The following is a 27,736-nucleotide window of genomic DNA, read 5'->3' as shown; positions in this document are numbered from 1 at the left end:
GAAGTGCGTCTGGGCTCTTCCGGAAGTGCGTCTGGGCTTTTCCGGAAGTCGTTGCCGGCCGCCCTAGCGCTCCTGAGCCACACTGCCTCACCCGCCGCCATGGGGAAGCCGCGCTTCCAGGGCCGCCGCCCCCGCGCCAGCCTCAACCCGTCGCGCTCCAGCACCAACCCGGGTAAGCGGAGCCGCAGTTAGGCGGGCGGGGGGTTTGTCCCGGCGGCGGGAGCTGAACCTCCGCTTTGTCCCCGCAGATCGGCCGGCCGGCGCCGGAGGCCACAACATGAGGGACCGCGCCACCATCCGGCGCCTCAACATGTATCGACAGCGGGAGCACCGGTGAGTGTGGAAAGACCGAGCAGCCTCGGTTTAGTTTACTTTATTGTCATTGCGCCTCGTAGAACGAAATCAAACACCATCTTCAGTGCACATCGTGACCATGAAAATAAACACAAACACGCATCCTTCACCCTTCACACATTGAATTGAAAACCCCCAAAACCGCACCAACCCTGCACTATGCAGTAGAATTCAAAAGAGCTACTGCCCTGGGATAGAAGCTGGTTTTCAGCCTGTTTGTCCTTGTTTTTATTATTATCCTCCAGATAGCAATAGTTCAAAAAAAGGGTTCCCAGGATGAGATGGATCTTTCAGGATGCTTTGAACTTTCTTAAGGCAGTGGAAGCTACAAAGCTCTTCCAAAGAGGGGAGAGGGCAACCAATGACGTTCACCCTCTGGAGTGCTTTCCTATCTGCCACTGTGTAATTGGCAAACCATACAGAGGTGCAGTCAGTTAAGACAGGGGTCCCCAACCACCGGTCCGCGGAACAAGTCCTACCGGGCCGCTGGCTTGCTGGGCGCCGCCATCTTTTTCATGAAAAAGTGCTTCTAGTGAGCTTTTCCGGGTAGAAAGCTCACCGGAAGCTTTTTCATCAAAAGATGGCAGCGCCCAGCTGATGCCGACCGGGCGCGGCGCCCAGCTGATGCCGGTACCGGGCCGCGGCGTCAAAAAGGTTGGGGATCACTGAGTTAAGATACTCTCTGTGGTGCAGTGGTAAAAGGTCACTACCCTGTTTCTCCAACAATGTGGCCTCCCCCCCAATAGGAAGTCCCAGCATGTTTTATAGGCATGAAATGAAATTAAGCCCCTCCCCCAAATTAAGGCCTATATTAAAACATGCAAAATGGGGAATGGTGGGGGCTTGCCGTTAGGAAGTACTTTTGTTGCACACCGGATATGGTGCTGCCTGCATTGACCCCAATACGAAGTGCCCCTACCAACGCTGAGGTCAACATCCATGTCATCGCCGCCCGCCTGCCCGAAGATGCAAGGAGGGAGGGGGAAATTAAGTCACCCTGAAAAGACGGCCTAGCCATTTTTCAGGGCTCAAAAAAATAAGACCCGGCCTTATCATATGAGAAATACGGTAGCAGTTTCTCATTCAGTTGTTGTTTTCTGAGAAGTCTCAGGTAGTAGAATCTCTGCTGGGCCCCTTTGACCAGGGCTGCAATGTGAGCCCCCAGGTCAGGTCCTCTTTAGGGTAACACCCAGAAACTTAAAACTGGCCACTTGCTCCACTCGGTCTCCATGGATAAGCAAAGGCTGGATGTCTGATCTGTTCCTTCTATAATCCACTATCAGCTCCTTGATCTTATTGGTGTTGAGGACCAAGTTATTGTCTCCACACCATGAAAGCAACTGTTGGTCCACCTCATCTCAGTAGGCAGACTCATCCCCCCTGGAGATGTCCCACCACTCTTGTATCATCTACAAATTTAGTAATAGTATTACTAGCGTGAGTGGAAATGCAGTCATGCACATAAAGAGTATAGAGTAAGGGAATCAACACGCAACCCTGTGGTGTACCAGTGTTAAGAATAAGGGCTGAAGAGGTATGATTCTCTAATCTGGCCCCTCTCCGCCTCCTTGTTGGGCCAAGAAGAAGCCGGCCTGAGGGGCCCCCGATGACCCTCCTGGCTGGAGCCCTGGCTTAGTTTGCCTTCTCTGGGGAAACATCCTTCGCGCTATTGATCGTGGCTGGGCCTTATCCAGTGTCAGATCAAATCAGAGACCCCTGCCTTCTTTCTGCGCAGCTGGCCCAGAGACACCTTGCCCCCCCCACACACACACACACACTGCACCGCATAAATGGGCGGACAGGCTCATAACCCAGCAAATTACAGATAGTCCTCAACTTACGGCCACAATGAAGCCCAACGTTTCTGTTGCTGAGTAAAACACCTGAGTGAACGTTGCCCCCATTTTGTGACGTTTCTTACCACAATTGTTGAGTGAATCACTGCCATTGTTAAATTAGTGACATGGTTCTTTAAATCAGGGGTTCCCCCAAACTCGGCAACTTTAAGACTGGTGGACTTCAACTCCCAGAATTCTCCAGCCAGCACAGCTGATAAAGAGTATATGATCATAAAGTTGGAATGGACCTTAGAGGTCCTCTAGTCCAACCCAGTTCAAGCCAGGGACCCTATACCAGATGTCCCTAAACTCAGCCCCTTTAAGACTGGTGGACTTCAACTCCCAGAATTCTCCAATCACCTTGTCCGATCCCAAGCCATATAGGGTTTTTAAAGGTGACAACCAGCATTTTGCACACTAGTAACCAATGCAGCTGATGCAGAAATGGTGTTACGTTTGCTGTATTATCTGGTACCCTTTACTATCCAGGCAGTTGCATTCTGTACCCGCTGAAGTTTCCAAATGCTCTTCGGGGATAACTCCATATAGACCATGTTGCCGTAGTCTGTAGGGAGGTTACAAGGGCATGAGTTATTGTGACCAGGGCCTTTCACTCCAAAAATGGGCATAACTGGTGCACCGTTTGAAAGTGTTCAAAGGTTGTCCCAGCCACAGTTGCCACCTGCTCTTCAAGCAGGAGGACCGTCAGGCTGTGCACTGGTACAACCCCATCCTGAACTAAAGATGGAAGGTGTCTAGAAGGTTCAAATACCTACAGCCACTCTGCAATGTCCTTGCAGTCATAAATGCTGCTGTGCTGGGTTGGCAGTTGGAACTTCCCAGGGTGTGGCAGCCTGGCACTATGTTGCTGGGCCAGGCTGGGACACTGGCGTCTTTCAGAGGCGGCTCTGCGTGTACTGCAGCAGCAGCACCCCAACTTGTGCATGGCCCAAGCCCCTGAAGCAGCACATGCTAGGATGCTAGCATCCTAAACAATTCCTTTCTTTATGACTGATTTGCTTAGTGATCAAAATTCCAGATCCTATTGCAGCCATGAGTTGTCGACTACCTTTACTGATGAATATTTACTGAACTTATATGCCTCCCATTTCAGTGTCAGGTGACTCTGGGTGGCTTACAACATAAAAGCAAAGATAGAAACACTAACACATTAAATATTAAAATTAGTAGAAATTAAATGTTAGAATGCAACAGGGTGCGGGTGGGATCTCCTTCCGAGTCCATTAATAACTTCCAGTATGGAATGCCCCCTTAGGGCCACAGAGGAACCATCAGAGCCAGGTCTTCAGGCTCTTTTGGAAGGCCAAAAGTGGGGGTACAGGTCTCAAATTGAGGGACATGATGTTTCCAAAGGGCAGGACCCATGACAGAAAAGGCTCTTCTGGACCCCAAGAGCTGGAAGTTCTTGGCTGATAGGATCCGCAGCATTCCCCTCCTGTGGAGTGAGTGGGGCAAACCAATCCCATTGGGTTAAGACAGTAGTTCTTCAAGATATGTATGTTCCTTCAGAATTCCATCCAGATTATTCCACTGGCTGGTGACCTTTTCTGCATTGTTTGTATCGTTTTTATTCTGTTTGTTTGCTGAGAAATATTCTCTTGTAGCTTTACCTGGTTCACCAACCTGAACTTAGATAAATCAGGAACTGGCTCTGGACACGGTCGTATCAGTTTCTGGGAAGATCTTGAAAGGAACTAGTCTTCTCCCCATTTCCCCTGAAAGCAGTTTCAGAGGCCAGTTCCTTGCAGCCTTTTTTTTCTTCACAGTTGCTTAAGACTTCTTTGCGCAGGATTCCGAGTCACATCAAAAGCGTTCATTTTCCAACCTTCTGACCATGTCCGGCCCAGCTCAAGAACAATAATCCAGCCAAAGTCTAGTGCTTCATCTGCTCACACCATTTGCCAGAATTTTTGCCAGACTAAACTTTTACGATCCCCACCCTGGTTGATTCTAGGGAGTGGCAATGATTCTCTTCCTCTGTCTCCTATCCAGTTCTGGGCTGTGTTGCTTCTTCTCTCCACCCCCCACCCCCCCCCTTTACAATATGCTCCTTCCTTCCTGAGAAACGACAGTTTCACTGTAGTCCATCCCACCTGCTCCCCCTTTGTAGGCACCATCCATCTCAGATCAAAAATCTTTAAGGGGGGACTTACACAATCACCCCCTTATTGATTTGGTACCTCATAAGCTCTAGTTCTTTGGCTTCCTGGACATGGTTAGCAAAAGTTAGCAAATCTTTACATTGATGTTATTATGTGGCAGAATGATCGTTTTCCAGGAAGGCATTAGTTTGAGGTACAGCTAGCTTGTTTTTCCTCAGCTATATGAATATTTTCCCCAGTATTGGAGCTTCTTTCCTCCATATGAAAACCAGTCAGTTGCTAAATGGAAGCATCCTTGCCTACGGAAGCGGGCCAACTGCAAATATGAAATCTCTTAGCAATGTGTTTCTCAGAGACTGTGCTCCATCACTTGGCTCAACCTGTGGAAAAGTATCAGCATTGCACAGGGAGGCCTCCCTTTCTGCAACCAGTTGTCCTTCCACCTGATTGCTGACCAAGGAGAATTTATTTGCCCTTTCCTGTAAACAAGAAGAGTGGAGGGAGATGGTCCAACTTGTCTTCTTAAGGGGTAGGATTTAATTTATTTAATCTTTTTGTAATCCACCCATTTTGAAAATGCATACAATTTTAAAGGCATTCATCTTAGCACACAGAGAATACAAGTTAGAGGATTGGCGCATCTGCTTCCATAATACCTTTGCTGGTGCATCATTGAGTTCTATCGGCTTACCCAGAGAGGGCCAGGATTTTTTTCATCTGAAGGGGCCTCTGTTACAGAACTACAGGTTTAAGCTGTATATTATAAGCAAACCAATTACTATAAGGGCTCCCGTGTTGCTTTACTTTATACAGGAATAATTATGGGAAACTGGTCCGACCACTTGAGTTCCAGTCCACGGTGGCGCCAGGCACCGTGGCCCGCGTGGAGCCCAACATTAAATGGTTTGGTAAGCTTGCTTTGATTGGATAGTTGCGGGGGGGTGGTGGTTGGTGGTTTCTGTGCTTGGATTTGATTAATCTCAAAGTTGAATCAGAGGGCTGCTGATACAAGCGCTGTGTTGCTCCCTGCATCTTGTCAGTGTAAGCTATATCAGGAACCAACAATTGGAACATCCTCTTTATGTAGGAAACACACGTGTGATCAAACAGTCCTGTCTCCAGAGATTCCAGGAGGAGATGAAGACAGTGATGAAGGATCCTTATCGAGTGGTCATGAAACAAAGCAAGTTGCCCCTCTCTCTCCTCCATGACAGGATTAAACCTCATGTGAGTGATACGCTTGTCCTGTTGACCCAGGTTGTTACCATTGTGTGTGGATGGAGGTTGAGAGGGCTGGACTCTGGGGAAGACTCTAAGCTGCATTCTCTGTCTCCCTTCCCTCATTCCCGCCTCACAGAATGAGACATCCTCTGCCAATTACAAAGTATAAGAATGCAATATGAAAGCCTAGTGGAGGTGCATCATTTATATTTTTAGTTGTGTTCATCTTTGTTCACATTTGTTCATAGTTATCTATAGCCAGAGAGAGGGAGAGAGAGAGAGAGAGAACAAATTCATTTATTTAGCATATGGCATACAATATCAAGGAAATTTACAGATGCTAGACACAATGCCTAGATTGCTGGTTCATTCTGTTTGGTGGTTGCACACTTATCCTTGGTGCATTGCAGGGGGCGAATTAACTTTACTCCAGCTAACTAGAATAAAAGAGAGAGAATAAAAAGAAGGGATTTAAGGCTTTGCTTAAAAGGTGATTCAGTGCAAAAGGCCAACCAAGAGGAGGCTTACATGCTCCGGTGGGAGGTTCTCCCCACTCATGTGCTCATTGACATGAAGTGCTAACTGGGGGATTCATCCATATGGGCAGCTTCAAGGCTCTTCTGTGGGACCTCTTCTGCCTGCCAAGTTTGTGTTAGGTATTTCATGGACTGCAGTTCTCATATAAAGAGGAGAGGAAGAGTGAAATGGGATATACTCAAAATATATACAAATGCGGCATGATCATTCCACTTCTTTTTCTCTGTCAGAAGGTGCCCAGCAAAATTCTGGTCCCAAATTGTCCTCTGTCGAGAAAAGATTTGCCTATACAAAGTAATGCTGTTCAGGGGCTGAGAGCTCTCGGTGGGATGGTGCTGCAAGCTGCTTTCTAGCTACTGCTGAGGTCTACCTGCCAGTTTGCCAGATCCCAATACCTTGATCTCAAGTCCAAAAATGTTTTTTGGGTCTGGTTTAAAGAGCCATGTTTCTTTATCTTCCTGCATAGCTTGATTTTCTTCTGAACAGCTTTTTTTTTTTCAGCAGTTCCCATATGTCTCTAATAAAATGAAAATTGTAAATTCTGACTAGGGTCCTCTAGCGGTTCTTATTAGCTAGAGAAAGTGGGTTCCAAAGAAGGAGCTGCCCTAAGTTGTGAGGAAGATTATCCTGAACAGTTCTGAATTTTGGCAGAATGAATGCTCTGTGGCTGAAACAAAGCAGTCAGCAAAGAAACAGCAGTGTCTTCATCCTTGTAATTTCAGTCACAGAGGAAGGAAGGGATGCCAAGCCACAAAGTTTACACGCTGGCTAGCACAGCCCTCTGGGCCAAGAGTGGTGTCACTGTGGCCCTGTAGCTCTTCTCTGGGAAAGCTCAGATGGGGGAAATTGAGCTGAGCTGGAGCACCTTGTTCTGAGCCAGGATGATATAGACCAGGGTGTCCAACCTTGGCAACTTTAAGACTTGTGGACTTCAACTCCCAGAATTCCTCAGCCAGCTTTGCTGGCTGAGGAATTCTGGGAGTTGAAGTCCACAAGTCTTAAAGTTGCCAAGGTTGGACACCCCTGATATAGACAGTGTCCTTTTCTTCTTTTAGAACTCCAAAGTCCACATTCTTGATACAGAAACCTTTGGAACAACCTTTGGTCCAAAATCACAGCGGAAACGACCAAATCTCCTGGCAAGTGATATGCAGTCCTTGGTGGAAAATGCCGTAGCTGAGGCCAGCAACTACAGCCAAGACAAAGACCGGGATCTGGTGACAGAGGAAACTGGCGTGAGGTATACTGTTGGAACTGGCACCTAGGAATACGGTTTGGTGTACAGGTGCCTTATGGGGTCTTGGCTGCTCAGTCATTCCCTAAGCCAGCACCATCCACCTGTATCCCTAATCACTAATTGCTCCAGCTACATTAAGTGATTGGGAGCACCTGATGATTTGGGGGGAGGGGGGGGCTTGCGTTAAAGGCATCTCATTGACAACTGTGACTTCTTTGGCTGGAGTTTCAGGCTTGTCTGTTCTGGGTGGATACTACCGCAATTCTGCTTCCACTCAACTTGATTTCTTCCCATTCTGACCACGAGACTTGCCATATTCTCTGCCCTTCCAGGTGCAGTGATATTTCATGTACCAGAGAGCTTTGCTATAGTCTGCAAGTCCTTGTTTTACTTGATTACAGCTAAATGATTTCAACGTAGACCCAACAGAAGGGACACCTGCAATGTGTCTCCTTTTGAGACTTGGCACTTAAAATTAATAACACTTGCAAATAAATGAATGTCCTTTTACTCATGGAAAAAGATAAATAGGGCATGAGAGAGGAGCCACCACGGCAGCACCTGCATGGATGGTTCAGCTGATGGAAGAGTATCCTGTGAGAAGAGACAATTAATTCCTTCTCCCAGGGGAAAAGGAATCTGTGATCTAGTCATCTGCTGACATACAGCATGGTTGTGCTTTTGTGCTTCTGCATCTTGTTCCCTTTTTCAGGGTGGAGGTGCAAGAAGAAATCTACAAAAAAGGACAATCTAAGCGGATCTGGGGAGAACTTTACAAGGTATATGAAAGGGTGGCGAATGTGGCTGCGTTATTGTGTTCCCACAAACCTTTCTGACTAAGGCATGGGAAAGCCGTTCCTGCCAAGGTGTCCTGAGCTAGCTTGCTTGTCTTTTTATTTTATTATTTTTATCACTATTATTTCTATAAGTAACTCAATGTGGCAGGAATACCTAATACTTGTTCTTCCTCCTATCTTTCCTTGTGAGGTGGGGATTGGGCTGAAAGAGGGTGACTGGTCCAAAATCACCCAGCTGGCATTCATGCCTAAGGCAAAACTGGGGCTCACCATCTCCTGGTTTCCAGCCTGTTTCCCTAACCTGTAGACCAAAAGCACCGAGATTCTTCCAAGATAAAGTTAAAGCAGGCCTGGAGTTTGATGTGTTCAAATCTAGATTTCTCATCATCTCAGTCTCGACAGAATTGCTGGCCTGTGTAGTTTGAAATGCTTGAACTTAATTGTTATGAAGAGTCAAAGCATGGAAATCCTCCTGGATGCTTCCCCAGTTCACGAACTCTCTCGTCCTGTCTCTGTACTGCCAGGTGATCGATTCATCAGACGTCATTGTGCAGGTGTTGGATGCCAGAGATCCCATGGGGACCCGCTCCCCTCACGTGGAGGCCTACCTGAAGAAGGAGAAGCCCTGGAAGCACCTCATTTTTGTCTTGAACAAATGTGATCTTGTGCCCACATGGGTGACGGTAGGTCTCTTGGGAAATGAGGAGCTGCAAGAAGAAGCTGCTGGTTGCTCGTCTCCAGCGCAGAGTCCATTTTGCACGTGAGCTTGGGAAATGTCGGGAATAGAGCTTGCAGAGGTTTAAGTCAGAAATGACTTCTTGCAGCTGCTTGAATGTGTGCTTTACCTACCGTACCTTGGAATGGTCTTGGGTGGGGGTAGGTCCAGAACCTGTCAGCCGGCAATTGCCTCCCTAAGCTGTTGGGTTGCATGGGGTGGAGGGGCTGCTGAGCATGGAGACTTGGCTTGTTTCTTCCAGAGGCGCTGGGTGGCAGTGCTGTCTCAGGAGTATCCAACCTTGGCCTTTCATGCCAGCCTCACAAACTCTTTTGGAAAAGGCGCCTTCATTCAGCTCTTGCGGCAGTTTGGAAAGGTATAGTAAATCGTTGTGCTTGCCTTGAATGTACTGAAGAATACTGTGCTAAGTGGCCCACCAGTTCAGGATGATCCAGCAGTGTGCTGCAGCTGCAAAGAAAAAAGAAAAAAGCCTGCACTTGTAAGAGCACGCTTGGAATACTGTGTCCAGTTCACCACGATAGAAAAAAGATGCCGAGGCCCTAGAAATTATGCAGAGAAGAGCAACAAAGATAATTAGGAGACTGGAAGCTAAATCGTGCGATGAACAGTTGTGGGAACTGAGTCTGTTGAGTCCAGCAAAGAGATGGGGTGACATGATAGCTGTCTTCCAGTGCTTGAGGGGCTGTCACAAAGAAGTCAACCTATTTTCTGATCAGTCCCCACATCTCAGAATGGAGAATAGGTTGACCCCCTCTTCCCCAAAACGTCTTTTTGAGATGCAGGGACTAATTTGGAACGTTGGGGGTGGGTTTTGGGGGTGGCGGGGGGAGATGTAGGTACAAAGTTCCAAGAGAATTAAGTAGTCCAGAGGTGCCTTGAAGCTTCAACTAAAAAAGAAGCTGCTATTCTTGGAGATTCTGTTGCTTGGTTGATGGCAGCACAGATAGGAGTAGTGATTTGTCGTAATTAGCAGAGACTTGAGTCAGCTGCTGGATGTCTGAAAGATTTGTTCTCCCAGAGATCAATGCTATTCTGTAAACCACAGGTGTCAAGCTTGTGGCATCATGCTGTCAACATGACATTTTGTGGTTTTTTCCCCCTTCGTGGAGCTGGGGGTGGGCATGGCCTGCGCATGATGCATCTGGCCCCATGGGCCACCAGTTTGACACTCCTACTGTAGACAATCTAATGCAGGGGTCTCCAAACTTGGCAACTTTAAGACTTGTGGACTTCAACTCCCAGAATTCTCCTTAACCTCCTAAATTGGAGAGATTGCAGAGGAAGGGATTATGAGAGAGTAAGCTATGCTGGCTGGAGAACTCTGGGAGTTGAAGCCCACAAGTCTTAAAGTTGCCAAGTTTGGAGGCCTCTGGTCTAATGGTTACTTTGAGGGAGGGTTCAGAATGTCATGGTGATATCAGGTCACCCGAACTGCTTTCATTTCATTTATCTCCCAAAGGACTTCTGACTAGCCAAGAAGTGGCGTAGTCTGGAGGGGGATCAGCATCACCCACATGGGGAAAGAAAGAGCAAAACTGGACGTTTGCTTCCTAATGAGCTATTCGTGTCCTCCATGGGACATGATCACATTGGTGTGGGCTTGTAGAGGAGATCAGTTGAATGGCCAGGGGGCTGCGAGGTTATATTTTGAATACCCCCTTGCAGTCTCCAGTGCTTTTCAAGGGAAAGCAGAAATGATTAACACTTCACTTTCCAAACAAAGAAATAAATTCCCTGTCTGACTAAGTTGCCCCATCAGCTGAAGCCTTTGCCAGTCTTCCATAGAACCTGGTTGCTTAAAGTTTCTACTGATGAATGCCCATTTTATAAGCTTATTTTATAAGCCCATTTTAAAAGCGTAAACCAACAAGCTGTAGATGGAAAAGAGATGGCCAGTTTGGGCAACTTTTTTAGTCAATCAACTGTCTTGCACATGGCTCTCCAAAAGTTGAATTGCTGGTCCAAAGCTTCTTTCTCTAATTCTTGGGGTGTTTGTGTGTTATTCTGGCCTGGGGAACCCAGAGCAGGATGGAGCCCATCATATGGCTCGTGTGATCTGTTGTTGTCGGGGTGGTGGGGGTTGGGGGGTGATTCCCCCCCCCCCGATTTTGTTCTATTGTACTTTATTTATTTATTTGATTCTTTTTGTTTTTATTGTTTTTTAATTTTAAATGTGGTTTTATATTCTGTAAGCCGCCTCGAGTCACCATGGATGTATAGGCGGCAATATAAATTCAATAAATAAATAAATATTCTCTGTGTGTTGTCCCTAACAGCTGCATGTAGATAAGAAGCAGATCAGTGTGGGATTCATTGGATACCCCAATGTGGGGAAGAGCTCTGTAATCAACACTCTCCGCTCCAAGAAGGTCTGCAATGTGGCTCCCATTGCTGGTGAAACCAAGGCAAGCTTCCACACAGATTCAGGATTAGAATGTAGCCACTGTGATTAACAGGACTTCTTCTGTCTGAAGGCAAGGTCTTCTGTGCCAGTGTGAAGCATGTTCTCATTTCTAGGTTTGCAGGGCTGGAGTAAAAGTGCCCGATGTGTAGTTTATAGTTCTCTGTACTTAAGGTTTTATTTCTGCAGATATGACAAAAATACTTGACAACTTGTCACTATCCTTTGGAGGTGGTTGCTGAACAAAACTTTTATCAGATGGGCGAAAGTCCTCAAAATGGCCATGTTGGAACTAGCATGTAGAGTGAGAAACTTTGTGTCAATATGCCCAGCTGATTAGCCATGTACAGAATGTCACTTAAATATCAGTATCAAAAAAACCAACCCTTGCCACGTAAACGTGGTTTTGAGTTTTTGCTGTATGAACACTAGAAAAGCTCTCTTTATAGAGAAGAAAAACAGGCTTGGATTTATTATATGCTCTGCACTCTAACATGCTTGCTAAATAGACTTTCCAAGGTAACAGCAGGTGAGGTCATGGCAATAAAGGGCTACTCACATGTTTCCTGGCCATGAAATTCTTGATGTTTAGATCCTTGAATAGTATCAAGAGCTGCTGCCATGTGTTTTGTTCCTTCTGAAATAAAAGACAGGCTGGCCTTATTTTTTCCCCCTACAGGTATGGCAGTACATCACTTTAATGCGCCGTATCTTCCTTATTGACTGCCCAGGTGTGGTGTATCCCTCAGGAGACTCGGAAACAGATATTGTACTGAAAGGAGTGGTAAGTGTCAAGGGAGACATTGGGCAAAGTTTTTTTTCTGCCTTAGTCTGACTTACCAGTCTTATTTATTATTGAAACGTTGCCAAGATGCAGGTGCTTAAATAATCACAAGATATTAGTTTACTTAAAATGTCAGTAAGGTATTTGACAAAGTAGATCACAGCCTACTTCTTAGTAAGATAGAAAAATGTAGAATAGACAGTACCACTATCCGGTTGTATTCATAGCAGGCTGTCAAACTGCACTCAACATCTAGTCCTCAATGGAACCACATCTACATGAAGGAAAGCATGCAGTGGGAGGCACTGTCTTAGGCCCAGTGCTCTTCAACATCTTCATGAATGATTTAGATGAGGGGATAGAAGGGAAACTCATACAATTTTCAGATGACACAAAACTGGAAAGAATGGCTAACACTTTAGAACACAGGTGTCAAACTCAATCGCATCACGCAACATATCACTACATTTTTGGCTTTTGGAGCCAGGGTGGGTACGGCCTGCACGGATAACTTCCGGCCCGTGGGTTGTCAGTTTGACACCCCTGGTTTAAAAGATCAAGAAGGACCTTGACAGATTTGAACACTGGGTCCTATCCAACAGCATGCAGTTCAGTGTCAGCCCTGAAGCTGGCCTGACAGGCCATTTTGAGATGTCAGCGCTGACACACTGGAGAAGAGGAAGAGGGAGCAGGGAATAGAGATAGTTGGGATGTTGTAACCAAAACAAAATACTTTCTCTTGGGAACCAAGGACATTCCTGCAGTTTGTCGGAAGGAGGAGATTGAAATCACCCAGCAATGGGACAATATCCTGATTGGACCATGTAACTGACTGTTTTGAGAAAGTGAAGAACGTTTAGTTTTAATTGGGTGAAAACCAAGGGAGTATTCGGCGCTGGTTTTCATCAGCCCATGCCACTATGACTTATCCAATTCTTTGAGGAATCTACCTGCCTCAGAGTTTTGTTTTCTACGGGTATGTTAGTTGGAACCCTGGCATTCAGTGGTGAGAAAATAACGTCTTACACTTGGACAAGAAAAAAAATGCATAGAGACAGAATAGTGGCAGTTGGCTTAACAGTAGTAACTGTGAGAGGGATCTTGGTGACCTAGTAGACCACCACTTCACAATGAGCTAGCAACTGTCAAAAAGGTCAATGCAGTCCTAGGCTGCTTCAACAGAGGGATAGTATCTAAATCACATGAAGGGCTAATAGAGCTTTATATTGCACTGCACCCAGTTTCAGTCACCATGATACAAAAAGATGTTGAGACTAGAAAGAGTGCAGAGAAGAGCAACAAATATTGGGACTGGAGGCTAAAGCGTATGATGAACGGTTCCAGGAACTGGGTATGTTTAGCCTAAGAAAAGGATTAGGGAGGTGTTAGTCTTCCAGTACACAAGGGGCTGCTACAATTGACTTACTCTCCAAAGCACCTGAGGCAGGAAAAGAACTAATGGATGAAAGCTCCTTAAAGAGATCCAGCCTAGAACTACAGAGAAATTTCCTCACAGTGAAAAGAATTAATCAATGGAATGGGCTACCTCTGTGGGTGCTCCATTGCTGGAGGTTTTCAAGAAAAACCTGATTTGTCCGGAATGGTTTAGGGATTGGGCTAGAAGACCTCCAAGTCTTTTCCAGCTGTATTTTCTTGGTGGTCATTGGAGATGTGTGTGTGGAAATCTCTCTTTGGTATAAGCTGGGAGTTTGAACTGTTCTGTAATTTCCAGGTTCAGGTGGAAAAAATCAAGAGTCCAGAAGACCACATTGCTACAGTGCTGGACAGAGCCAAGCCGGAATACATCCGGAAGACATATAAAATAGAGTCCTGGGAAAATGCAGAGGATTTTCTGAAGAAACTGGCGCTCCAGACTGGGAAGTTACTAAAGGTGAATCTGGTCTTAAGGGTGCTGAATAGAGAAAGGAATTTGGGGCCCTTAATGCGGGTGTTTGTTCAACGAGTGGGATGTTTTCTGAAGGAGAACCTGCTCCTGAGGAACCTTCGGGGAGCAGCTGGAAGGGATGAGAGAGAAAAGATGATTATGGAACAAGGAGAGGATAACTCAGTGTGGCTGCTCATGGCGTGCTCCAGGAGGCTGGAATGGGGTCCATGGTGATTTGGGGAGTGTCCCTTTGCCTTTGCATATTGGGTGAATCAGGCCATCAAAGTACACAATGAAACATTTTGAGGAGGTTCGGTATGAGTTGAGCCTATAAGTGCCTCCCCCGCCCCCCTCCACATCCTGCCTGAAGTCATGGTCCCAGGCCCCTTCACCATCAGGCTGTTCTCTTTGATCTCCTCTCTTCCCTTCTTCAGTTGTGACTGCTGGCCTTTCTTGCCTTTCCAGGGAGGAGAGCCTGATCTGCACACGGTCAGTCGGATGGTGCTGAACGACTGGCAGAGAGGCCGCATCCCGTTCTTTGTGAAGCCTCCAAATGTGGAACAAGAGTCCCAGGTAAGGGCTGCCAGAATAGCTTGAGTGTTTCTTTGCAAAAAGAAAAAAAGGGGGGAGTGACTCCTGAAAACAAATAAAAGGGCCAATAGTTAACAATCAGAACTGATCATGTGCTGGCTTCCAAGCAAGAACTTGAAATAATAAGAAATGTTCCTTCCCTTGTAACAATCCGTCTTCCTGGGTCCCTATGAACATCCATAGTGTCTGTCTGGGCGCAATAGGCAGACAAATAGACGAGCCTTTTCTGTGCCTTTGGATGTCCGTCTTCACGCAGGGTGAGGAAGGCCCACCTTACTCAAATAGAAATACACACATACTTAAAATGTTTTTGCACTCTTGTCATAGTTGTAAACTGCTCATGGGAGTAGTTCGAAACAACGAACTTTAGTGTAGTAGGTGGTCCTCAACTTACAACCATTCACTAGTGACCATTTGAAATTAACGATGACACTGGAAAAAATGGCTTATGACAGTTTGTCACATGATCATTTCAGGATTCGCAGAATCACATGATCAAAATTTGGGCGCTTGGCAACTGACTCATATTTATGACCGTTGCAGCATCCCTGCTTGGGACCTCAGAAACAAAATTAGTGGGGAAGCCAGATTCATTTAACATTGGTGTGATTAACTTAACAACTGCAGTGATTCAGCTTAACAATGTTGGCAAGAAAGGCCATAAATAAAATAGGTCAAGAGTCATTTAACCGTCTTGCTTAGCAATGGACATTTTGAGCTCAGTTGTGATCATAAGCAGAGGACGACCTGTAATTACCTTCCTTCTCCTTCATGTTCTGTTGTCAGGGAAAAAAAAAAAAGGAAACTGCGCCATCGCTTCTGTCTGGAATCCTTCTCTTCTTTTCGGGGAGATTGGAGGATTGGATGGTTGCTTGGTGGTGATGCACAAGCACAGAGAGAGTCGTGTGCTTGATTATCCTTTCTTATAAATCTGGGCCTTCACAAATAGAAAATTCTACCAAAATTGTTTGGAGTTGAGCAATCCAGTGGCAAAGAGAAGGATGGGGATGGACCTGGCCTGCAGACTAACCTCCATTGCTTAATCTCTCAGCCCACAGAAGCTGCCTCAGATATGACTATAGGCCTCAATCAAAGCGAGAACCCAGGGATGAAAGAACAACGTGAAGGACAGGCTGGGAGTGATGAGTGCTCCAGTACGGTACCAAAATGGCCTTTGCCCCAAGTGCCACAAAACTATGAAAAGATCACGGTGACCTCTCAATTCTTGGAAGAGGATCTGGACCCTGTGAATATACCGGCTACCAGTGAAACAGACAGTAGTACAGAGGAAGAACAGGAGGAGCCAAGTTCCCCACATGGGAGGCCAACCTGTGAGGCTAACCCCAGAGGAGATCCAAAGGTGGTACTTAGGTCCCTGGACGAGAAGATTGCCAAGTACAAGAGATTCTTGGAGAAGGCAAAGGCCAGGAGATTCTCAGCAATAAGGTAGGGCACCTGAGTTTCCTTGGTGCATCTGATTGGTCAAAAGGAGGCAAAAGGGGGGGGGGGGGGGGGGGGGGGGGGGGGGGGGGGGGGGGGGGGGGGGGGGGGGGGAAGAGCGGTTGAGGGAGGAGAGCAGGTCGTTTTTGTCTAAACACACCCACTCATCTTGTAACTCAAGGCTGACTGACCCCCAATCCTCTTCCTTCCCAGCATCGGTTGCAGCACCCAATTCATACTTAAACAAAAATTCCAGGCACAATACGTTCTGTGCACGGATGAGTGGTCTTCAGGTGGCTTGAAAGATGCACATTTGGGGTTCTCTGGCCCACTGAATGAAACAAAAGGGGCTGTTTTAGTCTATGCAGGGACTGAAATGGGATAGTACTGGCAGAAATAGTTGGGCAAGTGGGAGAATAGGGCCCAAAACCAGGCAGGGACTATGGAGGAAAAGAGAATAATCTGGACATTGCTCTCTCCTCATAGTTGTTCCTGCACAGCCAGTCAGTTTGCATACCCTGTATCTTTCCTATCCATCCATCCATCCTCCAAAAAAATCAGGCTTGCCCACTTAAGCTATAAGCTTAGTCTTGAGCAGCCATTTTCTACTTGGAACTTCTTAGATGCATGGAGCATGCTTTAGAACTTATGCTCAAGATACATGGAAGGCTGCAGCTGTGGGAATAGGCCATAAAATAAGTTCCTCAGTTTCTTCTGCCACAGGCAGGAATTCCCAATCACGTCCAGCAAAAATAGGCCTGCCAACAGTTATAACAGTCAGCCAATGTATTTGTGTCGCCTAAAGAAATTAATCAACCCCTATGATTGGGATGGAATGGACAAATAGGTTTTTCTTTCCTTGATTTTCTGTCAGCTAAGGTCCCATCTCATCCCCTTCCAATGCTAAACAGTTCTCCAACATCTAATGATGCACAATTGGGATAAAGAACTCACCTACTATTGATGGCTGTTATTCACCCCTTGTTGATGGTTTGAATAAAAGACTCTGGAACACCTCCATATTATGCCCGCTTTTGCAGAAGGGAGGCCCTTGAAAACTTGGTGGTGGTTGGGTTGGTGGGAAACTGCAGCTTGGGAAGTGGGAGCTTATGAGAAGTGGCATCACCATTTTTGCCATGTATAAATTCTTTTCTTCCCAAAGGCAGGACAAGTAAAGCATTATTTGCCCCCATTATAATCCTAAAAAGGGGTTTCTTCTAGGTTCAAAGCAGCTTTCTCCTCATTTATTAACATCAAGTCAGAGTTAACTCTGAGGAGCCAGAGAGATTTCTCTCCACGATTTGTCCTTACCTGATCTTTCAGGTTTTCTAATGGGCACTCATTGCCACTGTAACGGAATCCATGCCCCTGGCTGTTGGTCATCCTCTTCCTCTTTCCTTTCCAGCATTGTAGGTAGTCCCCACTTAATGACCACAGTTGGATTGGCAACTCTGTTACTAAGCAACACATGTGACCGGAAACCAGATTAATGTCACTTCCACTGCAGTCGTTAATTGAGACGTCACATGACTTGCAATTTTACTGCCAGTTTCTCCATGGGCTTTTTTTGAAGCCAGCTGTAAATCAGGCAAATGGTGAGCGCCTGATTGCTGGACATGCAACAGTCATTAAGTATCTATTGATTGTGAAAGCATCCACATTTCAATCATGTAACCAACCATAGGGATGCTGCAACAGTCACAAGTGCAGTGACTTATAGTAAAGTTATTTTTTCAGTGCTGTTGTAACTCTGAACTGTTGCTAAACTGAGCAGTTGTTAAGCAAGGACTGCCTAGACAGCCTTCTCCAGTCAGGTCTTGACACATGCAATTCCTACACTGGGTTTATTTCAGTGATCTGTTTACTGGTTTTCTTGACTGTGTCCACAGCTGCTTATTTGTAAAATATATATTCTACAGTGCACTGTATTTTTTTAACTTATCATAGTAGAGAATTAGGAGAATGGGGCTGTCCTATGAAACTTGAGCTATACAACTGCTAGAGGAATGGGGAGTCAGGTTTAGGTAGAGTAACTGTTTGTTTGCTCTCCTGCCTAGAATCCCTAAGGGGCTGAATGAAAAAATACTTGCAAAACCAGAGTTGGATTCAGTGGCTGTTGAAACTCAGAAGACTACAGGTATGGTGGCTCCTTCAGTGGTATCTGCACCCTATGCACGTTTCATAGCTTTATTCTTATAAAGGGACAACACTGGCTTGATTCCACATGACATACTTAAGCCACAGAATTCTGTGTGTTGCAGTGCAGACAGTCCAGTCCTCCACAAATGTTTTTTTCACAACTATAAACTGTTACTAACCTGCATGGATTTTGACTAACATCTGAATCGCCAACAGTATGCACTGAGTGCTGATTGTTAGGGAGTGACTGTGAAAAAGGGCAGTTGCCCTCGTTCACTTTGGAGAGCTTCCCAAATGCATCTGTGTAGCCTAGGAAGCTGCAGTAGAAAGGCCCACGCCTATTCTGGAGAGCACTTTTCCTCAAGCTCTTGTGATCTACTTTGCTTCTTGTATTTGTTGAATATATTTAAGGTATGCATCGGAGAAAAAGGGGGTTCAGGAAGCTGTCATTTTATGTGGAAGGGGAGCACAACCACCCCATTCCAAAACAGTTTTGTCCTTTACTGGAAAACTCTTCGTTGCTCACAATGTTTGGCTCTTCAGAAAGAGCTTTGTCTCTTACTATTCTCAACGTGCTATTTTTAGGAAAACGGAAAGAAAGAAAGAAAAGGAAGATTTCAGAGGGAGAGGAACAGCAGAGTTCCTGCATCTGCAAGAAACCAAATTCAAAGGAGGTAGGTATCAGCAGTGAAGTCTGGCTCAGTGGCTTTGGGACTGTCACTTTTCCTTAGCCCAAACCATCTCATGGAAACAGGAGGTAGGAGCATTATGTAGGTCACCTTGAGTTACATAGAAACTCAAGGTAGAATGTAAATCAGTTGTCCTTTGTGGTTTTCATAAGGTGCAGCCCAAGGGAAACCTGTTCATTTTATGCGGCATAGTTGTCATGTAGTGTGGAATTTAAAAATAGAATTGTAGTAACACTTACATGTGGGATTTCCCCCCCACCCCTTTTGGGATAGTAAATTACAGCTTATTACATTGTTCATTGTCTTGGATTTTTCCAAAACCACTGTTTTGCCTTTGCAGAAGAGAAGAGCAGAGCGGCGGCAGCACTCAAAGAAAGTTGGTGTTCGATATTATGATACTCATAATGTCAAAAATAGAAACAGGAACAAGAGGAAAATTGACACTGAAGCCCAGAGATTTACAACCCAAGATAAATAAAGATACATCTTGAAATTGTTATCTTTAAAAATATATTTTCATTTATGACATGAAAACTGTTGGCTACCATTTAGGATCCTTACAAAAGACACCATTGATGTGAAAACAATCAATCAAAACAGCAGAAAGAGTAAGATTTCTTACTACCTTTGGCTTATATGGATGGTAAAAGAGAAGTTAATCAGGATGTGTGAACACCAGTTAAACATCACATTTCAGGAGTCAGGGTTAATTTTAATGCATTTTGTACAGCCCTTTGTTTTACAGTTGGGCAGATTCCTGCATAGAACTAAAATACTGTTTTTTTAAAAGCACCTCCATTATTTATCTCCAGTAAATATTAATTGAAAAGACAAATTCCAAGCCAGTTGAGATTCTTTTTAAATGTGCAAGAGACATTTGAACAGTATTTGAATTTATGTTGATTCAGATGAGGTGGAACAGTTTAGATACACGTAAATTCTGGACTGTTTCCGAAAAAATTATCTACAGCCGTGTTCTCCTTTTCCCCCTCGAGGCACTTTTTGTATTGGGCTGACAAAGCTTATTTCTTCGGTGCAATGATGCCTTCGAGCTGTGCCTAAAATGCAGACAAAGCAGTTAATTAGTGAGGACCACACTGCCTTATGCCAAAAGATACAAAACTTCTCCCTGAGAGACTATGGTGCTTCTGGACATGAAGGAGAGACACTGCATCAAATATTTTAGCCATGAACCATCCTGCAACAGCATATGGTTGGCTTAGAAATTAAAGCATAATTGTTAAGTTTGAAAAACAGAATCCTAAGTGGGCTTTTTCTAAAGACTTCAACACCGCCAGCAGTGTAAATTGCCCAGGGCCAACTCAGCCTAAGGCAAAAACCAAGTCCAGGTAGTCCTTGACTTATAACCAGTTGCTTAGTGACTGCTTTAACTTACAAATTATGACTTGATCTGAAAGTTAAGATGGCAGCGGCACCCTGTCACATGACCCAACTGTCAATTCATAAAACATTTCTATGGTCTTTTTAGTTGCCAACAGAAAGGGAGGGGGAGCAGTGTGGCAGCTTGGAAAGCAAAAGTGCACTCCATAAGTAGTTTTCAAAGATAGTAACTAGGTGACTGAAGTTTCTGCTGTGCAAAATTCTAACTGGAGAGCATGAGTTATGACTCTTGGCTATAGAAGTGTCCCATTGGAGAATATGAATTGCGATACACCCAGGGGTGGGGGAAAACCAGGGTCAAGGGTGACAATGAATTATGTGTCTCAGAGTTGGCTACACCGAGGCAGTGCTGGACATTTTAACTCCCAATAAATCCTTTTGAAGTTTTGGAAGTTTGGCTTGAGACTCATGATTTAATTGGGGTAACTGCCGGAATCCTGACAATCACATTTTGGGCACTTGGCAACTGGCTCACCTTTGCAGTATCCTACAGTGATACGAACACATGGCAAAAAACTGGACAAAACAGATTCGCTTAATTACAGTGCAAAAATCAAAATCAGTTCAGTTCAGGCATTAGCCTGCTTAACCAGCATAATTGTGGGCTCTGTTTATGGTCATTACTCAAGGACTAGTATTGTGCAGGGAAGGCAGAATAATGTGACTACAGGCAGAGGTGGGATGCTACTGGTTTGGCCAGGTTCGTCTATTCGGCCCACCTGCCGGCCGGGGCTCTAGGCTGTCCTTTATCCTATGCTTTTACCTCCTCAGCTGCTTTGCATGGCACTGCTGAGTGCCGCTTGTCAGCTGGAGAAGGTAAATGCTCGCCGGAGCCGGTAGCGTGCACGTGTGTGCAATGCACGTTTGGCATGCATGTGTGCGTTCCCCAAACTGGTTGTTATGCCGGTAGGATCCCACTCCTGACTACAGGTGCAGCCAATTAAAACCAGAACGCTCAGTCTGTGTCTTCTCTAACCTTGAGCTGCTGATTAGTCCGTTTCAGGAACTGGACCTCCTCCGTGTGCTTCTTTTCTTCAACCTGCCGCCTTTCCAGTTCCCTCTTTTCAATGGCTTCACACTTGGCCTTCTGTTCGTTCACCTGTCTTTCCAAGTCCCGTTTCTCGTCCTCTAACTCTGCAATCTGGAGGCAGGGAAGACGCCCGTCAGGGAAAGGCCCGGCTGCTGTTTCCGAGCCACCCTTTGCTCTGGCTTGCTCCGTGGGGCAGCCTGGGAGGAAAGCCTCCCCCTCTGCCTGGGCCAAGCGGGCGCCAGGGAGCTCCAGCTGACCGTACCTTTTTTTCCATGTCGGATTTGCCCTGCTCGGCTTGCAAGGCCTTCCTCATGCCAAAAGCCACGCTGCTCTCGTAGAGCGTCTGGTAGGCCGCGATGGTCATCCGGATCTCGTCCCGCACGCGCAGCAGCAGCAGCCCACGCTCGGCGCAGTTGATGGTCACCTGCCGGATGAGCTCGTCTGGTGGGGGGAGAAGCAGTGGGGGGGAGTCAGGCTCTGCTGGCAGCCCTTCCTCCTCCTCCTCCCCCGTCTCATTTACATTTTAGGTTTTAGGGTGGGGGTTTATGCAGAGAAAGAGCAAAAGAGGAAGTTAACAAGGAGCATCAGAAAGAGCAAAAGAGAATCTTCTAGTCTAATTATATGAATCCTATTATAAAAGAGTAACTTATCATTTTTCTCTCGCCCTCCCCCCCCCCCCCGCCTCTCACCGAAGCACTGGGAGTAGAGCTCGCGCCGCACCGGGCAGATGCCGGTCTCGCGCGCCTGGCGCTGCTGCAGCTTGAGGTCCAGCTGCTCCTGCAGGTGCACCACGTCCATGCGCGTGCTGGGCGTGCTGGAGACCTGCTGCACCCAGAGCTGGTTCTCCTCCGTCCATTCTCTGCAGGGGAAGCGCAGGTGAGAGCGTGTCGTCCCCCCGCCGCCTCGGGCGTCCCGTCCCCCGCCCCGCGCCCCCCGCCCCCCCCGCGTGCCTCACCGCGGCGGCAGGATGGCGTTGAGGATCTCCTCGGCCTGCTTGCTGGGGTCCACCGAGGGCGAGGGCGCCTTGCCCTTGGGCGGCGAGACGGGCCCCGCGGGCGCCGTCAGCTGCGGGGTCCCCTTCAACGGCCGGGCCTGCGGAGCGGTGCAGCGGTGAATACCTGCCGTCCTCCGGCCCCTTCCCTCTGCCCCCCGCCTACCTTGGGCGAGCGCTTCTCGGTGTTGCGGCTGACCAGCACCGGCGTCTCGTAGCGCAGGAGGGAGTCCGCGGGGGGATCATGGCGGCTCCTCCGGGCCCGACCGGCGCCCAGCTGGTTGCGCCGCCGTTGCCACGGCCACGGGGACGCCAGCGGGGGCGGGGCGGGAGCGCGCGCAGGCGCACCAAGGCCCTCCGGCCCGCCGTGACGCAAGAAACCCGCCCGCTGGCCTCGCCAATCACGGGCGGCAGCGCGACGCTCATGGGACGCAAGGCACGCCACTGAGGGCGGAAGCACTTGGGTCGAGTGCTTCCGGGCCGTGCGGAGGGCGGCGGTGGCCTAGAGGCGGAAACGAGGAACTGGGAGCCGGTGAGGCGCGATGGAGGAGTCGGAGCGGCGGCGGAGGCACCGGAAGCGCAGCCCGCGGGGAAGCCCCCGGGAGGCCGGCAGGTGAGCGCCGAGGGCAGGGGCCACCCGGAGGGGAGGGGGTGGGAGGTGGGGAGGCAGACCGTGGCGGGCCGGGGCCTGACGGGGCCTGACGGGGTTTGTGTGTGTCGTTGGAAGGTCGCAGTCGAGGAAGAGGCGCCGGTCCTCGGGCAAGAGGAGCAGGTCGCCGCTGCCCCGGGAAAAGCGGAGCCGGAGCCCGCGACACGCCGGCGTCAGGATGAAGCAGGTACGCGGCTGAAGAAGCCGGCGCGGGGTGCCCGGGAGGGAGGAGGCCGCGGGCCGAGTGAGCGGCAGGTCGGTTCAACTCTCCAGGCGCCAGATCGGATGTTCTCGGGCTGCGTCCAGCGAGTTCCCGGCCATAGGTTGAGACGACTAGTCTTGGCTCTGGGCCTCGCAGCCGGCCACTTTTCCAGCCTCTCGGGGCCAGGTTAGGCGCTTCTGGAGGTCGGCAATCCTCGCACTTCCGTTGCCCCGCTGCCCTTAGCCATTAGGCTGACCCAGAGGTCTCCAAGCTTGGCCTCTTTAAGGCTTGTGGACTTCAACCCCCAGAATTCCTCAGCCAGCATAGCTGGCTGAGGAATTCTGGGAATTGAAGTCCACAGGCCTTAAAGAGGCCAAGCTTGGAGACCTTCTGGGCTTACCATTCAGTTACACTCGATCACTCCGTAGTTCAAATGTTAGCCATGTTTTGCAGCTCTGTGTTTCAACCATTATTGGAATAATAGCGAACTCTCTGACAAAATACAGATGGGAATCCAAGAACGTTTTATTTATCTTTGTCCCTGAATTCCACTTGTAGCCACCTATTTATTCCTCCGCTGTTTCTAGGAGCCAGAGGATCATTCTCAGAGGGGACATGAGGAGCGGCAGAATCAAGACCGCTCAGAGCTTGAACGTAGGCGACGAAAAAGAAATAGAGAGAGACACCGGGACCATTCAGCCCGAAGGAAGCTCGCCAAAGAGCAGGCTGAGAGCCATGGAAGGGAACAGGGCGCCCACCATCTCCTGGATCAAGAGGCGGAAAGGGAATTCTATAACGAGAGGCGGCGGCAACATCGTCAACAAATGGAAGGGAGTGGGGATGAGGAAAATAGTGAGGGAAGAGGGCCCAGCAACAAGAATACGGACAAGGAGGCTAGCAAGAAGGAAAAACCAAGCTTTGAACTATCTGGTGCCCTTTTGGAGGATTCCAATACTTTTCGTGGCGTTGTAATCAAATATTCTGAACCCCCAGAAGCACGCATTCCCAAAAAGCGATGGCGTTTATATCCCTTCAAGAACGATGAGGTTCTTCCCGTTATGTATATTCACCGGCAGAGTGCTTATCTGTTGGGAAGGCACCGACGCATTGCTGACATTCCTATTGACCATCCCTCATGCTCTAAACAACATGCTGTTTTTCAGTACCGGTAAGTTCTGAATTGGGGTGGGGTGAGGGTGAAGTGGGGAATGGGATTAGCTGCTTGTGGCAAGATTCTGCTCTCTTCACTTGTTTAGTTTCTTGTGCTAGCAACAAAAGCAGCAGCAGCAGCCACTTCTGTCCCACACTGACTCTGACCTCTAGAGCCTGCTGCTTGCTACCCCTTGTATTTTCCCACCCAGCCTACTATACTTTCCTCTTCCCTTCCATTGGAAAAGAAGGAACCGAGGGCTCTGTTTTGGCTGCAATTGTGCCATTCCATTGCCACAACTATTGCTATTAAGCTAGATATCTCCCACTCTGTACCTATGCATTTGTCTCTGTTGAATGTCATTAAGATACTTTTGACCTGTTTCTCCAACCTTTCAACATTGTTATTCTTGTCTTCTAGGTATTTATCCAATTTTATATACTCTACAAATTGATAAGAATTCCTACCACTTTTTTCCCCAATTAAGGAAAACATTTATGAGTAGAGGATAGAGGCGATGCACTTTTAAGCTGCCCACTTTATCTTTTTAGTGCAACAATGATTGACGAGGACTCTTGGGATATGATTTGCAAGTCAGCCGTGGTATCCATTTCACTCTCATGCTACACTTAGCTGACTTGCAAAGCAGCCTGTCATGGGGCATTTTATCAGATGTGTTGCTGAGATCAAGATGCTTTTTGCCAAAGGGCTTCCACAACCTAGCACTGATTACTTGATCAAAATGTGAGATAAAGTTACCCTGGCAAATTTGCTCTGGAGGTGTTGACTTTGGATAACCATCCCATTGTTGTCAACATCCTTATAGCTCTGGGTTAAGTAACTAAAAGCATCCTGACTATATTTCTGTCAGTTTCCATCTGTGCTCCGGGGCCTCAGCCAGTTTCCTGTTGTCTTGCTGGAGAAAACTGATCCCCAGGTAAACTGGTTACCTGTTGGGTGTTTTGCTGGCTTCATTGTGCATTCTTCCAAAGAACCTGGTAGGATTCCTTGTCCAAATAAATTCTTTCCTGACCTTTATAATTCTAACTGCCTACTGTACTCTTCCTTGATGACCTGACCCTGTGTGTACTTTTTGTTTCCTGACCTCCTTTAAGATTTAGTGACATGGGACACTGCAGCAGGTGCTGCTTTGGCCACAATTTGTGGAAAAATCACAATCCTGGTAATGTGTTTAACAGTCATCAGGAAAAAAAATGTCAGGAAAAGATTAGTGACCTGAGAAAAGAAACAAATCAAGCAAAAGAGACTAACTGCTATCAAAGGGAGCAAATGTTGCACTGTAGAGAGAATTGAGGAGGGGACTTGGAGGCTCGACTGCAGAAGATGGTGCTTAGATTTGAATAAACTGCTTGCCTAAAAAGCAGCTAGAAGAAGAGTCGGAGATAGGTACAGATAACCCTAGATTTATCAACAGTCATTTTCAGATCATTTGGAGTTACCTTGGCCTTGGATGCTTAGCAAACAGCTTGCATTTACTATCAGTTATGGTTCCCATAGTGGCATGGCCACAATTTGTGGAAATTAAGTTACTTAACAATCGCCGTGAAAATATATATTTTAAAAACCCAGAAAAACATGGTTTCTTTATAACTGCAATAACTTATGACCAGATTTTTGGCCCCAATCATCATATATCAAAGACTACCTGTGGGAAAAATAAAAGGGGGGGGGTAGCTTTTAGAGAGAGGAGAAAACCATTGCTGAGAAGTAGAAGGGAAAATTCATTGGTTTTGTGAGCCTGACTTTGGGAAGAGAAATGGGTGGGGAGGCCACTCCCTTGGCTTCCAAAAGGAATTGAAGAGAAAACAAGACCTTGTGGGGAATCTGGTTGTTGACTTTGTTAAGCCTCATTGCTACCATCCCTTACCCATGGCCAATATCTAGATCAGGGGTCTCCAACCTTGGCTACTTTAAGCCTGGAGGACTTCAACTCCCAGAATTCCCCAGCCAGCAAAGCTGGCTGGGGAATTCTGGGAGTTGAAGTCCTCCAGGCTTAAAGTTGCCAAGGTTGGAGACCCCTGATCTATTCTAGAGCATCCAGTGGAAGATAGTCCACCTCTTCCTGAGATGGAGAAGTGGACGTTATTTTTATAAGAGGAGAGGAAGGCAGGGCCCATCAGGAGTCCCAGTGATTTTTCTCCACCAGGGTAATGAAGAAGCTCCAGGCTGGGAGACCAGGAGCTGCCATTTGAGGAATGTCATCTTCAACCGAGTTTGGTCTCACCCCTTCTTCTACAAATCTCTAAAAGCCTGGCCTTGAGGGAGCTGTCAAGCCTCTTACTTGTCTTGGATACCTTGTGTAGTTTGTTCCTGGTACATGTGCCTTTTTTTCTTTCATTGCACTGTAAGCTACCCCGAGTTGCTGGGAATCGGGCAGCCACTCAATCTAGGCACACAAACTGCCTTCTCACAGTTATCTGGGCATAAACACCTCCAGCTATGGAATGAAAAGGGATCTGATGTATTTGATCCCTCTCTCTCTCTTTAGAGCAATGTGAGAGGCTGGAGGAATCCAAATTCAGAAGTACGGATGAGGCAAACTGTATTCCTGGATCTTTGGGCATTAACTACCATGGGTTTCTTTTGTCTTTTGCAAGGCTTGTACAGTATACCCGTCCTGATGGCACAGCGGGCCGGAAGGTGAAACCATACATCATTGATCTCGGCTCAGGCAACGGCACCTTCCTGAATAACCAGCGCATCGAACCTCAGCGCTACTATGAACTGAGAGAGAAGGATGTGCTGAAATTCGGCTTCAGCAGCAGGGAATACGTCCTCCTCCACGAGTCCTCCGATGCCACGGAGGATGACCAGAAGGCAGAAGAAGAGGAGGAGGAGGAGGAGGAAGAATCCACCTGTCGCGCTGACAGCGAGTGAACCTGGACCCCCCTGGGGTCCACCCGGTGGACATTGGAGCCTCCAAGCTCTGGGTGCCCTCCCTGCCTTAACACCTGGAGGTTCCTCGGGTGGAGGTGGCTAGGCCAGGAAGCCCCCTTTTTTTGCCCTGGGGTGATGTTTTTTAAAGTTCGATTCTTGCGCAGCATCCGAGGCATTTTTTTCCAGTGCACGTTCCACGAGAAAGCCTCTCTCTCGAGGGGTCGGCCATCCTGAACATGGCAGGGCAGCCATTTACAGTCCACAAGCCCTTCCGCTCCTTTTTTCCTTTTTTTATTCCTTGTGCAGTTTGTTTAAAAATAGATGCTTCTTGGTTAAGAGAACAGAGAGGCCTCCGTGTGTGTTGTGTTCTTCGCGCATCTCCTCCCTTCCTCGGCGCCCACCGGCCCCCACAGCCCCTCCAGAGTTCGCGGCGGCGGGGGGGGGCAGATGGGCGGGGGTCCCTCTCTGGGAAGGGGAGGAGCCGGGCTCGCCCGCGGTTGGGCCTCCCCGGGCGCTAATCCCGGCCTGCCGCCTCTGCCGCTTCCCCGCCCGGCCTTGCAGCACGCCTGAGGCGACTTCCCCGGGCCGGGCCTCTCGCTCTCGCTCCAGCGCGGCCCGGGCGCATGAAGGGCGCGGCGGCCTG

General features: G+C 47.6%; 3 protein-coding genes across 3 annotated transcripts; 2 read left to right on the top strand and 1 right to left on the bottom strand.

The window, feature by feature from the left end:
- GNL2 (G protein nucleolar 2) lies at window positions 1–19,269 on the top strand. The gene is made up of 16 exons (XM_026673698.2): window positions 1–172; window positions 249–333; window positions 5,129–5,223; window positions 5,403–5,542; window positions 7,129–7,313; window positions 8,023–8,089; window positions 8,632–8,790; window positions 9,085–9,198; window positions 11,120–11,248; window positions 11,924–12,028; window positions 13,761–13,919; window positions 14,379–14,486; window positions 15,556–15,950; window positions 18,002–18,081; window positions 18,669–18,757; window positions 19,113–19,269. The coding sequence occupies exons 1-16, from the start codon at window positions 100–102 to the stop codon at window positions 19,248–19,250; spliced, it is 2,121 nt and encodes a 706-aa protein (XP_026529483.2). The 5' UTR covers window positions 1–99; the 3' UTR covers window positions 19,251–19,269.
- DNALI1 (dynein axonemal light intermediate chain 1) lies at window positions 19,260–22,696 on the bottom strand (the record flags this gene model as incomplete). The annotated part of the gene is made up of 6 exons (XM_026673699.2): window positions 19,260–19,830; window positions 21,150–21,314; window positions 21,466–21,644; window positions 21,893–22,062; window positions 22,159–22,295; window positions 22,361–22,696. Coding segments are annotated over 6 exons (1,023 nt in total), but the record flags the coding sequence as incomplete, so codon positions are not given.
- On the top strand, window positions 22,620–27,434 carry SNIP1 (Smad nuclear interacting protein 1). The gene is made up of 4 exons (XM_087970481.1): window positions 22,620–22,807; window positions 22,922–23,030; window positions 23,633–24,213; window positions 26,814–27,434. Exons 1-4 carry the CDS (start codon window positions 22,737–22,739, stop codon window positions 27,091–27,093), a joined length of 1,041 nt encoding a protein of 346 aa, XP_087826607.1. The 5' UTR covers window positions 22,620–22,736; the 3' UTR covers window positions 27,094–27,434.
- The last annotated feature ends 302 nt before the right edge of the window (window positions 27,435–27,736 follow it).

Source organism: Notechis scutatus, chromosome 8 (assembly GCF_049901735.1).
Source record: "Notechis scutatus isolate UNSWTSFEM ecotype Mainland chromosome 8, rNotScu1.2, whole genome shotgun sequence".
In the NCBI taxonomy this organism is placed as follows: Eukaryota; Metazoa; Chordata; class Lepidosauria; order Squamata; family Elapidae; genus Notechis; species Notechis scutatus.
This window is presented reverse-complemented; position numbering and strand designations above follow the sequence as displayed.

What these genes read in the sequence shown, in the direction of transcription:
- SNIP1 (XM_087970481.1), top strand. Translation starts at nt 22,737, where the DNA reads ATGGAGGAGTCGGAGCGGCGGCGGAGGCACCGGAAGCGCAGCCCGCGG. An exon ending in AGCCCCCGGGAGGCCGGCAG is followed by an intron (nt 22,808 to 22,921) that starts GTGAGCGCCGAG and finishes TGTCGTTGGAAG; the next exon opens with GTCGCAGTCGAGGAAGAGGC. An exon ending in CCGGCGTCAGGATGAAGCAG is followed by an intron (nt 23,031 to 23,632) that starts GTACGCGGCTGA and finishes CGCTGTTTCTAG; the next exon opens with GAGCCAGAGGATCATTCTCA.
- GNL2 (XM_026673698.2), top strand. Translation starts at nt 100, where the DNA reads ATGGGGAAGCCGCGCTTCCAGGGCCGCCGCCCCCGCGCCAGCCTCAAC. An exon ending in TGAAACTCAGAAGACTACAG is followed by an intron (nt 18,082 to 18,668) that starts GTATGGTGGCTC and finishes TGCTATTTTTAG; the next exon opens with GAAAACGGAAAGAAAGAAAG. An exon ending in AGAAACCAAATTCAAAGGAG is followed by an intron (nt 18,758 to 19,112) that starts GTAGGTATCAGC and finishes TTGCCTTTGCAG; the next exon opens with AAGAGAAGAGCAGAGCGGCG.